The following is a 15,901-nucleotide window of genomic DNA, read 5'->3' as shown; positions in this document are numbered from 1 at the left end:
GATTGGTGTAGGGGGGCTGGGGCTCAGTGGTAGAGCACTTACCGTGCCTGCACGAGGCACTGGGTGTGATCCCTGGCACCACATAAAAAATAAACAAATAAAATAAAGGTATTGTATCCATCTACAACTAAATATATATATACATATATATATATACATATATATATATATATATATTATATATATACATATATATATATATATATATTTTTTTTTTTTTTTTTTTTTTTTTTTTTAAAGATTGGTGCAAGGTGGGCAGTGGCACAAACCAGTAACCCCAGCTATTCTGGAGGCTGAGGCAGGGGGATCACTTGAGCCTGGGAGTTCTATACCAGCCTGGACAATATAGGAATGTTTTGCAATTTTTGGTTTGGTTTGGTTTGGTTTTGCGTTTTGGGTCTTTAAAGGGAAAAAAAAAAAAAAAAGATGAGTGTAGCTCACATGCTTCATGTGTCTCCTATCGCCACTTCTAAGAAGGGGGTGAATCACAATGAAAGACCATGCACTCTGCTAAACAGAGCATGCCTCAGTGCCAGGTGGAGAGAGTTCCATGGGGATGTAATCTGAGGTTTCAAAGGGAAAAGGAGAAAAAGGTACATTGTCTACATTCTCAACAACACAGGTGACTTTTGGGGGGAGGGTGTGGTTACTGAAGATTGAACTCAGGGGTCCTCTACCACTGAGCTCCACACACAGCTTTTTTCTTTATTGTGAGACGGGGTCTCACTAAGTTTCACAGGCTGGCCTCCATCTTGCAATCCTCCTGCCCCAGCCTCCTGAGCTGCTGGACTGCACGTGCGCACCTCCATTCCTGCAGAAGTGACTTTTCACAGTTTGATGATGTTTTGAAGCTCTGTATGTAGTATGTAGTCAAAGGTTTGCAAGGGGAATTCTTAGATTTCCTTAATTTTTCTTCATAGATTGCAGTGGCATTTTTAAGGAGACAATGTTATAACCCTTTCAAATGTGGTCATGTGCAAGACTATGTGACTACAAGTCCCCTTTGTAGCTCACCTCTGTATGTAACCTCAGGAGCCCCCAGTGAGGTCGTTCTGTGGCAGGCCTGGACCTGGGCCAGGCAGCCGAGCTGGAGGCAGCGCAATGCCTGCCCTGGAGGTGGGGGGAGACCCACCAGCATCTCGGGACAGTGGCTCAGCACGGTTCTCCCACCACTTCCTCTGGAAGGCAGTGTTTAATTGCGTTCCTCCAGAACCTCAGGTGTGCTTTTTGTCAACTTCTTTCACTGTTTCTGCTCATACAGGTTATTACCATCTGAATACATTCTCCGGGCGCCTCCGCCCCAGTGCATCCATTTTAAGTCAATTGCTTCCTACACCCTGCATCCTGGGTGCCAGGTTTAATTTCGGCCTTGCTCCCTTCTCCAGGGAGCTGATTCGAGTCTGCCTGGAATGCTCAGCACCAGGTGCCAGTATCATGTCAGCAGGGCCGTCTGGGTCAATGCTGACAGCACGGGGGCCTGGGGAGCAGCCAGCTGTCAGCCCCAGGCCTGAGCGCCCACCACGGGCAGGGACTTCTCCCACTTGCAGATTCTGTTCACGTTCCCTCCTGGTGGGGGGGGCGGGACTCGGGGCGTCCTGCCCTCGTGCTTTCTACCACGGCCACCTTGGAGGCCAGCGCCACTGAGCCAACCTCCTCTCTTGTTCTCAAACCTGCCTCAACTGGGGCAGACCCTCCCTCCTCCAGCCAGGGAGGCAGTGGCAGCTACAAGGATCACACTACCCATTCCCAAGAGGCCACCAGCTTCTCACTGCCCTGTCACCTGGATCCTAGCTCTGCAGTGTCTCTACGGGCAAAATTTAACTCCACTCCCACACACGGCTTTGGTCATCTCTCAACTTCCATGTTTTATTTACATCACAATGACTTCTACTGTCTTCTCTTTGGAAAGGAGGCCCCCCATTTCCTCATTTTCCAAGTTGGCCCTTTCCCCAACCCTGTAGGACTGGGGAAGAAGAAAGAGGGAAGGTAGAGGTTAAAATGAAGAAAGAGAAAAGACAGGCATGGTGGTGCACACCTGTAATCAGCTGTTCGGGAGGCTGAAGTGGGAGGACCGAAAGTTCAAGGTCAGCCTCAGCAATTTAGGAAGACCTTTCTCAAAATTTCAAGAATTTTAGCTCAGGGGCAGAGTGCTTGCCCCTGCCTGTGGGAAGCCAGGTTCGATCCCCAACACATGCGCGCGCGCGCGCACACACACACACACACACACCAGAATCAGGCCTTTGCTCTTCATCAGGACAGTAGCATTATCCAGTCGGATGCATTCAGGAAGGAAGGTGGACGGTGACCTCAGCTCTCAGCCCGCCCTCGTCCTCGTGTGCTTTTGTTATGCTCGAATTCGGGACCCCCAAAAGACCACCAGAGACCCAAGATCAATGTAAGCAGCAAAGAGGTGTTTATTGCGAGCTAGCTCTGTCCTCCGCCTGCACACAGCAACTGGTGACGCTGAGAGGCCCCGAGCCCAGGGTTTGCAGCAGTTTTATACACTCTTTGGAGAAGGCAGGGACCCCCCACATACATCATAGCATCTCTTAGCAAATCATCACACACCGCGGGAAAATCAAATAACAACTCTAAAACATGATTAGCACATTCACTGGTGGGAACAAGTTGGGTAGGGGTGATTGGTCAGTACAAAAGGGGTATTCGTTTGAACTGATTGGTTTGAGCCAAGAGGGGTGTACGTGCTGAACTACATGGTTTCCCAACTTGTTACCAACCACCATAAACCACTGGGAGGGTCATCTGGCATCCCAGGTATTTCCCTGTCTCATGCTGATTGGTGGCTGCTATGGATCCCCACCTAGCCTGACTGAGTCAGGGACACCTGGTGCAGCAGATCTCTCCTGTTATTTGTAGATAAACAACTTAGCAGGGTGGGAATGTGCCTAGGAGTGCTCTGTGGGTCTTTCCAAGGACAAAGGTGATGTCCCTTCCTTGGACAGGCTTTGCTCTGAGGTAGAGGCTGGTTTTTCACTTTGTTCTGCACTGACCATGCGTCCCCAACCCAGGGGACAGGCATCAGAACCTGCCGCTGAGCGTACATGGCTTTTCTTGCAGCTTCTTGGAGAGAATCGACAGTGTCAGCCTGGTGGACTACACTCCCACTGACCAGGTAGGCAAGCAGCACCCTGTGCAAGCCTGCGGCCAACTTCCCAAAGACTCAGTGACCGTTTTAAAACAGGTTAAGAAAAAAATCCTTCAGATGCCTGCTGCGTGCTCACTGTGCATGCCAGTGTCCTCAGCCCGTCACCAAGCCTGAGCCCCTGCTCCCGGGCCTGGAAAGAAGCCCAGGCAGCAGGAAAGCCAGGCTTCAACTCCCCTTTGTGGACGGGGGCTCTCTGCTTTGGGTCCAGCGGGGTCCCATAGGACACTGCAGGTGTGCCCGACAGTCTCCCTTGGATTGAGCAAACTTGGGCACGTCTGTAGGCACACAGAGGCCTCAGGCATGTGCAGAGACGGGTGCCCAGGTGGCTCACTTCCACAGTCACCAGGCCTTCCAGAGGATAGGAGGGGCTCCATTCAGGCCCCCCCAGAGCTGCATCCCGGGGTCCTGAGCCTTGGGCCCCTGGAGGCTCCCTCCTCTCCCCTCCCTGGAAGCCTGAGGTCCCTCTCTCTCTGAAGCCAATTCCAACAGCTTAAAATGATCTGACAGCCTTCTGGGCTTCCTAGCCTCAGGCGGATCCCTTAGGCCTGTCCTAAACACTCCTCCTTGTGTAAAATGGCAGGACCACCTCTCTCGGTCCAGAATGGCAGCACAGTGACCGCTTCATCAACATCACAAAGGTGGAGCTTAAGAGAAGACCCTGAGGTTGCCTGAGAAGCAGAGACGTCCCCTTAGTGAAACCCCCTGGCTTTCCAACCCCTGAGGACCATGTCATCTTAGATCTTAGAGAATAGAGATATTCAAGGAAGGGAGCAAATTTATAATCGATTCTAGTCTTATGGTCCCTGGTTTGTGAATGCAGAGTTACTTTCTCTCCGAAAGTATTCTTCACCCAGAGCTGAACAGGAGCAGAGGTGCTCTCCCCAGAGGCGAGCGCTGTGACTCAGTTGTCAGGGGCAAAGCAGTCGCAAGATGTTCACAGGGAACGTTTTTTGAAAAAAGAGGAGGCTGAGGCAGGAGGATGGCGAGTTCAAAGCCAGCCTCAGTGAAAGCGAGGCGCTAAGCAACTCAGTGAGACCCTGTCTCTAAATAAAATACAAAATAGGGCTGGGATGTGGCTCAGTGGTTGAGTGCCCCTGAATTCAATCCCCAGTACCAAAAAAAAAGAAAAGAAAAGCACAGTTCTCAAGTCTTTGGGACCAAATCTATACATTCACTGTAGATTTTCCCTGGAGGATAAGACAGAGCGTTCATCTGAGTCTTTAGCTATTACTGCTTTTTTACAGTAGAAGTTGTCCTTTGAAAGTCTCAGTCACCATGGTTACAGCAGGGCAGGGCTGAGCTGGCTTCTCTCTCCTTGCTCCCAGGACCTGCTCAGGTGCAGGGTGCTGACATCGGGAATTTTCGAGACACGATTCCAAGTGGACAAAGTGAATTTTCAGTGAGTATGTTGTTCAGAGGGGAGCCTCAGGTGGGATGGAGGGCGGGGTCCCAGGACCCAGCCCTCGGGATGGAGGGGCCTGAAGGAGACTGATCCTTTCAGGTGAGGCTGTTGGGTGAAATCTGATCTCAAGCAAGGGTTGAAATCTTGCATTTTACCACCCACTTTCAAGTAGTAGTATTATGAAGTGTTCCCCTCAAGGAAAGGGACATTTCACCCTGGTCACAGGTTTGACTGGCCCTTGGATTAAATCAGGAGTTTAAGAACTGAGGCCAGCAACCTCTTTTGTACCACCCCCTGAGGAGCACTTCCCCCTGTCCCCCCCACTGGGAGGACACTTTCTGCTGTCCATCCTGCTGAGGGGCTCTTCCCCCTGTCCTCCCCACTGCGGGGGGGGCTCTTCCCCCTGTCCACTCCCCTGAAGGGCACTTCTCCCTGTCCACTCTTCCCCCTGTCTGCCCTCCTGGGGTGGGGGGGCTCTTCCCCCTGTCCATTCCCCTGAAGGGCACTTCCCCCTGTCCACCCCCATTGGGGGCTCTTCCCCCTGTCCACACCCCTGGGGGGGCTCTTCCGGCTGTCCATGCACAAACTTCACTGAATGAACCTATTTCTTTGTTTTCCTCCCTTGAGACCCTCAGTTGATTCTCCATCCACAAAGCCCTTTGCACTGCCCATCCTAATCCCCCCATATTTCCCACCCAGACCATCCGGATAGGCCTGGCCAGTCTTCTGCCTCACCAGGTTGTACCAGGTCACTGTCCTCAAAGTTCACCCAGCTCCCCTGCCACAGTGCCTTTGCTCACCCAGTCCTCCAAGCCCTGGATGCTGCCTGGCTAAGCAAACCCTACAGAGCCGTCAAAGCAGCCTTCAAATCCCAGCGCACTGGCTCCTTGGGGCTTCTGCTACATCTGCTGTGCAGCTCAGCACTTGAGAACATGCTCCTGTCCCCTGCCCACGTCACCTCCGTGGCGAGTCAGTAGTGAGGGCCCTGAGCGGGACTCCCACGATGCCCAGAACTTTCCACGGGCAGGCATGTGTACTTCCTCTGCGTTTCTTGAGAACCCAGCAGGACATGGTCAGGCCGTGTGGCCTGGATAAAGCCCGGCTAGGTCCACGCTGTGGTCAGAGCTGTACAGTTATGGAGTGACCCACACCGCAGCAGGTCCCGGGCATGGGGACTTACTAACAAGGAGACGTCCCACTGCGGCAGGGTTTGCTGAACAGTGTTCTGCTCTGCGGCTTGGCTGCTCATCAAGCACCTTGGCACGTGCTAAGGCAAAGCAGGTTAAAATCTGTAGGATGGCTGATGAGCCTGCCGGGCCAGCTGGTACAGACTGCGTGGTCCCAAAGCCCAAGTCTGGCTTAGCCAGGAGCCTGGGGGGTGTGGAGGAGGGGTGCTGCAGGAGAGATGCTGGGGAGGGGCGGATGCTACCTGGAGAGCTGCAGGGGAGGCCCCCGAGGGAGACCTGGGCGGCCCAGGGATCTGGACTGATGCAGGAGGGGAGCAGACCCACTGCAGGCCCAGGAAGAGGCCTGCAGTGTCCCAGAGGGACATAGACACAGCTGGGAGGGCAGGGAGCCTTTCTCCCTTGTCCAGGGGAGGAGAGATACCATGTCTGAGAGCCAGGACAGGTCACCTGAGCTGCCCTGGGTGGGCACTTGGCACGTACTCAGAGAGGCCCCAAAGTCTGCGCAGGATGTGGTGTGAACTAGAAACCACTGCATTTATAAGGCACCTACTGTGTGCCCCTGCACACTGCAGGCTGCTGCCTGTCTAAGCCCTCCCTGAGCCTCCACTGTACAGGGCCACAGAGGAGGGACAGAGCTGGCAGCCCCACGCGTGGCCCTGATGAGGCAGATGCAGCGTTGAACGGGGACATTCTGACAGCAGAGGCGGAAGGTGGGCACGCCCGGGTTCCTGCTGCCCCAACAGTCTCCCCTTGCTCCCCACAGCATGTTCGACGTCGGTGGCCAGAGGGACGAGAGAAGGAAATGGATCCAGTGTTTCAACGGTGATTTTCACGCACCCTCAGGACCCGGTAGAGGGCCAGCTCAGCAAGCCCCGTGTGACTGCTGTTGAGTGGGATATCCTCCCCTACCTAGGATGCAAACTACTGCTTTTTTTTTTTTTTTTGGTACCAGGGATTGAACTCAGGGGCACTCAACCACTGAGCCCCATCCCCAGCCCTCTTTTATATTTTATTTACAGACAGGGCCTCACTGAGTTGCTTAGGGCCTCCCTAAGTTGCTGAGGCTGGCTTTGAACTTGCCATCCTCCTGCCTCAGCCTCCAGAGCCTCTGGGGCAGGCGGGCACCGATGTGCCCAGCCAAACTGCAGCATTTTTTATCAGATCATTGTGCTTCTTCTTGAAACACAAATCTCACAAAAAACTTAAGCATCCCAAAGTGACCTCTCTTTGGGGCAACCCGTGAGGTGTGCACTGACACCAGACACACCACTCCTGCAGTGGTCAGTGGACGGCCGTACCCCTGGCCTGAGCTGCTACCAGGCACGTGCTTGACCCTGACCCCACGGCCACTGCCTCTGTCTGACCACAGGCTTCCCTTTCCTCTGTTCCCCATGTAGACGTCACGGCCATCATCTACGTGGCGGCCTGCAGCAGCTACAACATGGTGATCCGGGAGGACAACAACACCAACCGGCTCCGAGAGTCCCTGGACCTGTTTGAAAGCATCTGGAACAACAGGTCACGCGGGGGGCCACGCAGTCTCACACGGGACTGCATGTCTTCTCTTATGAAGAATGCGTTCATGTTTGTTCCCCCAGAAACATACTCTGTCCTCACTGATGGACCCTGAGCCATCATAAGAAGGGCCTCCCTCACCCACCTAGTGTGTGGACGATGAGGGAAGTGCTCTAATGAAATAGAATGTGCTTTGTCAAGACATTTTTCAGACCTGTTTTGAAATCCTGAGATTACATCTGGGGTTTAAAATTGATCTTGTTCTATGCTTAAATTTTAGGAATCCAGCTTAGAACATTTGCTGGCCACTTGCAGGGTGTGGTGATGGTAATCTCAGTGGCTCAGGAGGCTGAGGCAGGAGGATGATGGCAAGTTCGAGGCCAGGCTCAGCAACTTAGGGAGACCCTGTCTCAAAATAAATAAAAAGAGCTGGGGGTGTGGTTAGTGGTAGAGCACCCCTGGGTTCAATCCCCAGTTTAAAAACTGAGGGTCTCTAAGAGCCCTTGCATCTCAAAACCACAGCCGCAGCCAGGCTGATTCTACCAACTGCAGAGTGGCCGAGGTGATTGTGGCCGAGGTGCCAGCACACAGGCACTGCTTACTCACATGGCATTGAGATGTGTCTCCAAGGAGCCCAGGGAATATAAGTTAGCCCTGCAAAAGGCTTGGATCATTGGAAAAGTATCTCTATCAAGCGTCCAACACTGTCTTCAGTTTTGTGGTCTAAGAAGTTAATGGGAAAGAAATCGGGCCACTAAATGCCAACCCTGCCTCTGCTTTGGAGTGGCTGTAAGTTCACCGCTGCTCACCCCCGGGAGGAAGGACACAATGCTGCAGTTTGAGCAGGCACAGGACCAGCAGAGAGACAGAGCACTGGCCGGGCATGCACAGGGTGCCCCCCTCAGCACCCTAGACAACAAAAATAAGTGGTTTTGAAAAAAATGTTCTTATTTTATAAATATATGTGAGAGTAGAAGAAAAACCTGGGTGTAAAAACATGATCAGTTTAATAGTAATTTTCTCTGGTGTAATTACATTTGAGTTTTTTCTGAATATTTTTCTATAATTTAAGATGATAAGTTATTATCTTAATTAAGGCTAATCTAAGGTAATAGAAAAATACTCTCAAAATGACCTTTTTATAAAGCTTATGTAGTTTATAACTGGAAGAAGCTATACACCATTTCCGTTTGTGGTGGAAGTGGTTGGGGATTTTGTTGTGTGTGTGTGTGTGTGTGTGTGTGTGGTCCTGGGGACTGCCCCCCCTCCCGGGGGTGGGGGGGTGCTTTACCACTGAGCTATATCCCCAGGCCTTTTAAAAAAAAATTTATTCCAAGATAGGGTCTAGATGAATAGCTGAGCCTTGCCCCAAATTTGAATCCTCAGGCCTCAGCCTCCCAAGTGGTGGGGGTTGTGGGCTGCACCACATGCCTGGCCTGTGCTTTAGTTTATAATAGATGACTGTGGGCTGACTAGTCGGCTCCGAAGCAAGGGCCCCCAAGGCGGTACTGATTCCTTGCTTTGCTAGACTCTTTGTGAGCCAGTTCTCAGTTCCTGTTTCATGAGGCGGAGAGAACAGACCCCTCCAGATGTCCCCGCCCTGTACTGAGCTGGTGGTAGAGATGCAGGGAGTCAGATCTGATGGACATCCTGGCCCCAGGAAGGCCACTGCTCCAGAGGCTGGGTGTAGAGGAGACCCAGTGAGGGCCACATCAGGTTCTGCCTTGAGCTAATGAGTCGTGATATATTGTTGTTGCTGTTGTTAACGATTCTTCCAGTGTGAGTCTTCTGACCCTTTATTAGTAAATTACACCTCAGAAATCCTACTGTCTCTGTTTAATGAATGAATCTTGGCTTTGGTACCAGTAGATTTATGTCCCTAGTGAAGCTGAATTGGAAAATGCTGAACTGCTCCACTAACTCCCAGTGTTTATCATGGCTTGCAGATGGAAGGAGGTACTGGTGTACCAAACAGTTGTAGCTCCTGAACATCACTGGGCACGGTAGCACACCCCTGTCATCCCAGCGACTCGGGAGACTGAGGCAGGAGGATTGCGAGTTCCAGGCCAGCCTGGGCAACTTAACAAGACCCTGTCTCAAAATAAAAAAGGGACTGGGGATGTGGCTCAGTGGTCAAGTGTCCCAGGTTCAAACTCCAGTACCAAAAAAATTAATAAGTAAATTTAAAAAAAATGAATCCTGTACATTTCCAGGAAGACAAAATGTTTTTAATGTTGGGGTGACCCCAGGGCTGGCCTGTGCCGGGCGAGCGCTCTGTCTCTGAGCGACAGCCCTGTCTGGAGCTTTCTCACCCAGCACAGGTGAAGTCTGTGTCTCTTGCTCTCCAGGTGGCTGCGGACCATCTCCATCATCCTGTTCCTGAACAAACAGGACATGCTGGCGGAAAAAGTCCTAGCGGGGAAATCGAAGATTGAAGACTATTTCCCAGAGTACGCCAACTACACCGTCCCCGAAGACGGTAAGGCTCCAGCAGGTCCTTGGACGGAAGAGTGACGACTTCTCTGGTCCAGTCATTCAAACACCTCCTGAACTAAGACGCCCACCAGTCCCCATCAGCCCTCTCCTCTAGCGCCATCTGAAGTGCTGGCACACAGGCTCAGCACCCTTACCCAGGGACAGGACAGAGGTGCTTCAGACCACAGGGGCTTTATGATTTGGGGATGTTTGCACCTCCATAATGAGATGGGCCTGGGTCTGACCGTGGAACTCATTGCTTCATGTCCACCTTACACCGTGGATTGAGGTGAGGTTGCAGGTTTGTAGCACACCTGTGTTCTGGCTGTTACTGTCACTTGAGGTCAGATGTGTAATACTCCACTTGTGTCATGTTGATGCTCAAAAAGCTTCGGATTTGGGGCATCTCAGGACACTTGACCTGTATTACAATGTCTGGCTTAGGATCCACTTGTAAGTGGTTCACACTCCCGTGCAACACAGGGAAGGGCCATTGGGCAGTGGTGCAGCCTGTTACCCCAGTGGCTTGGGAGGCTGAGGCAGGAGGATCACAAGTTCAAAGCCAGCCTCAGCAATGGCGAGGCCCTAAGCAACTCAGTGAGACCCTGTCTTTAAATAAAATACAAAATAGGGCTGGGGGGTGTGGCTCGGTGGTTGAGTGCTCCTGAGTTCAATCTCCAGTACCCCCCCCAAAAAAAAAGAAGAAAGGACCATTGTGGGGGGGGGGTATGAATGTGTCACTGGCTGAGTAAGTTCTGCCTCTGGGCCCCTCTTGGGGTCTGTGTGGCTGGGAGCCTTCCTCCTTCCTGGGAGCTGAGGTGGTGCTTCCTATTATTTTACCATGGAATGTGAGGCTGACAGAGGTGGCAGCATGCTCAAGGCCACACACCGGGGGCCTGTGTGGGCAGCACACACTTTGAACCCTGGTCCACAGCCGGCTCGGCCAGCCTCCCTGTGCTGCCCTTGGCTACGCCCATCGAGTTCCCCTGGGGGGACCATCCATCCACCTGAGCTGGCAGGGCTGAGCATCCAGGCAGGAAGGTCACCAGGAAGGGCTGGTCACTGTGCTTCAGGGTCAGCAAGCACCCGGGTGATTTGTCACAGGCAGAATGACATCATTTCTCAACATCTGAAGCCCAAATTAGATAAAGCCAAATGAAAGGGACTCTCCTGCAGACCAGCTCAGGTTTGGGGGATTTATTTTCTATCATCAGTGAAGAGGGGAAGGAAATTTGGGATTTGTAATTAACTTTCCTGCTCTTTGTGTTCAATTTTCTCTTCCCCATAATGGCAGAGCCCCTGACTAGCACAGTCAGAGCAAGACCTGAACCACCCTGGATGTGCTGGCCAAGGGCAGGAGCTCGAGGGTTCCTTGCAGGGTGAACAGCCCTGGAAATGGCCTGGGACCTCGGCCTGCGGGGCCGCCCAGGCCCTCCTTCGTCAGCAAGCATTCCTCCTCTCCTTGCTAAAGCTCACAGCGGGCCGGGCTGCCTGCCTCAGGGGACCCACGGGGCTGCTGGTGCCCCGTACTGCTGGCCTTGCCCCCCTCCCAGCCAGCTAGGCCTTCACCTCTCCTGGTGCCACCCACCTCCAGCCCTGGCCTCCCGGATCTCGGAGGTGGCCGAGCTCTGTAGAGCCACCTCCACATCAGCTTCTTCCTTCCTTCTGCCCTCACGTCCTCGGTCCAGGTCCTCACTCTCCTTGTCTCAGAGACTGCCACAGCTTCTTCCCTGGCCTCCTGTATCCTTCCAGAACATTCTCTGAAATTCTGCCAAGCCATCTTCCTTTAATCCCCACCACCACCACACTTATGCTCCCTCTAAGGGGCACCGTGGCCACTGGCTTAACTGCATTGCAAGCCAAGGCCAACCCACCCCAGCCAGGGGATGGACAAGGCCAGTGGCTCAGGCCCAGTGACAGCCACACCTGGGCACTGCGTCACATCCCCCTGGACCTCCCAGGTCCCACCTGTCCCTGGCATCGGTGCACCCGATGGTGGCCTGGCTCACGTCCTCCTCCTTGGCCTCAACTGTGGCCATGAGAAGGAATAGAGTGTCTGCAGGCGCACGAGGGCCACACACATAGGGAGGGTTTCCCTCTGCACGTCCGACCAGCTGGGCAGCGCTCCACTGCGCTACATCCCCAGTGCCTAGGGTCACGTGGGATTGGAAGCTCTCAGTGATGCCCCACACAGCTGGGCTGAGAGCAGGGGGTGCTGCCCTCTCTGCCTGCTACACCGACATGGCCTGCCCAGCCCTCCCTCCAGCCAAGCCTGGCCGGTCTGGAGAGCAGGCCTGCCATCCCACTCCCAGGAGAGTGGCCATGTCCTCACGGACCCTCAGTAGAGAAGGCAGAGTGGTGAGCCCACCTGCGCAGCCTGAGTCGCAGGAGAACAGATGTCCCGAGTGCAGAAAATGGGGGACCAGTCCCAGGACCACAGACCGTTTCAGGAGGACCCCGGGGCCAGAGTGCCTGCTGTAGCCCCCCTCCCTCCACCCCTCAGAGCAGGGCTGATGGAAGCCAGCTGCAGTCACACCAGCAGCCAGTGCCAACCCTCGCCCCAGAAGGCCCAGGGCTGCCAGTCTTCCTGTCCAAGCAGGCCTGCGGGCAGAGCCGGCTCTGGAGCTGTGGTCAGCATGCACGGAGGTGCGCCCGTTATTATCTGAGTGGAGAGTATCTATCTCCCTCAGCCCATTTTGGCTGCTATGACAAGATACCTGAGACTGTGTGGTTTATAAACATCAGGAATTTCCTGCTCCCTGTACTGGAGGCTGGGAAGCAGCAGATTTGGGGTCTCTGCTTCACAGATGGTGCCTCTGACTGCATCCTCACACAGTGGAAGGTGTGCCCAACCTCCCTGGGTCTTGAGCCCACCTGACCTAATGGCCTTCCAAAGGACCAACCTTTTGAGCTTTGAGAGAACTTGGGACGGACACACACTTTCAGGCCACAGCCCTGCCAAAGAATGGCCTTGTCAGAGGCCCAAGAACGACATGTCAATGATCTGGGGGAGAAGGAAAGAGCCTTCTGTTGGCGTGGTGGACGCGGTAACCAGGGCAGCCCAGCTCCGTTACTCCTTTGTTTCCACACACTTGTCTCTTTCACCACTTAAATCTCCATTCTTAATTTCCGCAGCGACACCAGATGCAGGAGAAGACCCCAAAGTCACAAGAGCCAAGTTCTTTATCCGGGACTTGTTTTTGGTAAGCAGTATTTTCTAAGTTACGTTGTTCCTTATAATTCACAGATTCCTTAGCCTTTCATGATCTCACTGAGTCTTCCCAAAAATCATGAGCCACGAGAGAAGGTGTGTTCGCTCCCTTCACGGTGGCACACACTGAGAATCAGAGTCAGGTTTCTCACCAGGGTAACACAGCACTCACTTGTGCTTTCTGAAAAGAACAGAACTCTCCTGCACAGGCTGCGATTCCAGCTCTCATACTTTGGTACCCCACTTCCAAAAGCAATAACAGGAAAAATTTAACATAAAAATGGACCCGCTCAAATTAAGATATTTTCTTTTTTCTTCATCTTCAACTCTTTGAGATCCTTGCAGATTTACATAAAACATGGAAAAAATGCAAATAATTCCCATCTACTCTATGCAAATTGACCCCAGATTGATAAAATTTTTGCCGAATTTGCTGTTTCTATGTATATATGTCTACATTTTTTTTTTCTCTCTTGAATAACCTACAGCTGGCTGTGAGTTTTCCCTGGCTTGGAACTAGTGACTCACAAGGAATGCCAAGGGCATGTTACTGGTGAGACTGCAGGTGCACATGACAGGTGCAGTGGACCTTGTCTCTTGGACAAGTCAGTTTCTTAGCCCAGCCAGCGCAGGAGTGGCCCTTGGGCCATGGTTCAGCTCTCCTGCCTGCCCCTCTTGCCCTCACACCCCAAGGGCAGGTTGCCTTTTGAGTCCTACACTGATTTAGAAAGTAAGGATGGTAAGAAATCTGTGCCCAGAGAGAGAAGAGTTCTCCAGGAAGTGAACAGGCGGTACCAGAAAATCTTCTGCAAGTACATAAATCTGGGGCCTGCTGCTGCTCTGAATCCACAGCAGGTGTTTGGTGGTCAGATTCCCAGAGCCTCTCTACACGGGGACATACTGGAAACAACTTCAATAAGAGAATTCAGTTCCTAGCAGATCCAGGGATTCTTTGTTTGAGGAGCACCTTGTAAGACCTCAAAATATAAGACACATTAGAAAGTGCCCCATGAAACACTACTCTAATCAGAATGAAATGTTAATTAAGTATGAAAATGTCGGGCATTGAGATGAAGGTTATAAAAGCCAGGTGGGGTGGTACACACTTGTAATTCAGCTACTTGGGAGGCGGAGGCAGGAGTGCGGCATGTTCGAGGCCAGCAGGAGGCGCAGGGATTCCCGAGGAGTCCGGAGCAGTCCTGGGCTGCCAGAGCCTGAACAGCAGGTCTCCAAACACTGCTGGAGGCCAGAGCTTTAAAGTCCTCCTGCTTCCTCCTGAGGCCTCTCTGCCTGTCTTGCAGCCGGCCACCTCCTCCTCATTGTGGACTCCCTGTGTCTGTGTCCTAATCTCTTCTTGGGAGCACATCAGTTGTGCCGGTTCAGACTTCAGATTCAGCCACAGCCCATTTCTCACCCATGCAGCTTCAGAGTGTGCATGAGCCTGTCACTCTAGGACCTCCTCAGGCATCATGATCAGGGATCTTTAACCTGCATCCCCCAAGTTACTGGACAACAGGGTGCTGTGCTCCTAGACTGCCAGGAGACATTCCACTGCCAGCCCAGGGCACCCTCAGCAAGTGCTGAAGACCATCTGGGAGCAGGAGTCCCTGTGACCAGTGCCTTGCCCACTGCTGGACCGCCAGTCACACCAGATGTTTAATAAGCTTATTAAAACTACGTTAGCTAAGGCCAGTCCCTGGGTTGCACCGTGAGCAGTAGACAGGACAGAGGAGAACGTGATGTGTGTTCCAGCACACCATGCTTAGGTGCCCATTTCTGGAAACCTTAGCCTGCCTCTCCTGAGGCTGGCCAGCACCTGTGTGCTGTCTCTCCAGCTCAGCAGGGATCACCTGTGGGCAGAGGTAAGCTCCAGGTTGTCCAGGCACCTCCTGCCAGGTGCTCCCGACCCGCCCCGAGTGCATGGGCCCACCCAGCCCTCAGCCCTGGCTCTCTCTTGCAGAGGATCAGCACGGCCACCGGGGATGGCAAGCACTACTGCTACCCGCACTTCACCTGCGCTGTGGACACAGAGAACATCCGCAGGGTCTTCAACGACTGCCGTGACATCATCCAGAGGATGCACCTCAAGCAGTATGAACTCTTGTGAGGCCCACTGTCCCCGTCCCTCCGCTGCCCCCATCCCTCTCGCCACCCCAACGAGTGGCCAGACTGCGTGTTCATCCACCCAAGCCATGGTAGGGTGTAGTGAGTGTCTAGTCCCCTCTGGCTGCTGTCTGTCCTGCCCTGGGTGTGCCCCACCAAGCCTCTGGCTACCTCCACCCCCCAGGTTTAGTTCTGTTGCTTGGTTTTCACTGAACACAACCTCCACCCCCAGATTTGCATTGCTGCAGAACCTCCCACTCACCCATCTATGCTGCAGGGAGCCCTCTCTGGGTGGGGACCCCTGTCACACACTTGTCGACTGACTCACCAAGACCCTGTAGGTAGATGGAGAAAGTGCTTTTTTTTCCTTCTTCAAGTTATTCAGCATGATTGCAAAGGCATATGCAAAGTGCCCCAAGCCAGGGGCCTCTGATTTCCCTTGAGGAAGGCCAGCAGGTGGCTGGCCCAAGGCATGGAGGAGACCCTGAGCAACCAAGCAGAGATTTTTTTTTTTTTTTCTTTTTTGGCAGTACTAGGGATTGATTGATTCCAGGGGTGCTCTACCACTGAGCTACACCCCCAGCTCTCTTTATTTTTTTTCTTAATTCTGAGACAGGGTCTCACTAAGTTGCTGAGGCTGGCCTTGAACTTGCGATCCTCTGGCCTCGGCCTCCATCACACCCAGCTGAGAAGCCCTTTTTCAGTCTCCTTTGCCCTTGCTGCCAGCCTCAGGCACTTGAATTAGAGCTCCTCTGAGCCTTTGGTATTTAGGCAGAACACCTGCCACGTTCACTATTAGAAAACCTGTCCTGTCTGGAAAAAAGATCCCTTATGCTTTCACT

The 15,901-nt window shown here is 53.0% G+C and overlaps 1 protein-coding gene across 2 annotated transcripts in view; it reads left to right on the top strand.

The window, feature by feature from the left end:
- Positions 1-15,487, top strand: part of Gnal (G protein subunit alpha L) — a 125,320-nt gene extending 109,833 nt beyond the window's left edge. For both annotated transcript variants that reach the window (XM_071602747.1, XM_034635413.2), the window contains exons 6-12: positions 3,079-3,133; positions 4,492-4,565; positions 6,519-6,577; positions 7,153-7,273; positions 9,619-9,749; positions 12,881-12,948; positions 14,917-15,487. In XM_071602747.1, the coding sequence (XP_071458848.1) occupies positions 3,079-3,133; positions 4,492-4,565; positions 6,519-6,577; positions 7,153-7,273; positions 9,619-9,749; positions 12,881-12,948; positions 14,917-15,063 (655 nt within the window). In that variant the 3' untranslated portion in view covers positions 15,064-15,487. The remainder of the gene's footprint in view (positions 1-3,078; positions 3,134-4,491; positions 4,566-6,518; positions 6,578-7,152; positions 7,274-9,618; positions 9,750-12,880; positions 12,949-14,916) is intronic.
- Positions 15,488-15,901: the final 414 nt, after the last annotated feature.

This window comes from Marmota flaviventris, chromosome 16, assembly GCF_047511675.1.
Source record: "Marmota flaviventris isolate mMarFla1 chromosome 16, mMarFla1.hap1, whole genome shotgun sequence".
Lineage (NCBI taxonomy): Eukaryota > Metazoa > Chordata > Mammalia > Rodentia > Sciuridae > Marmota > Marmota flaviventris.
Note: the sequence above shows the minus strand (reverse complement) of the source record. Positions and strands in the feature narration are given on the sequence as shown.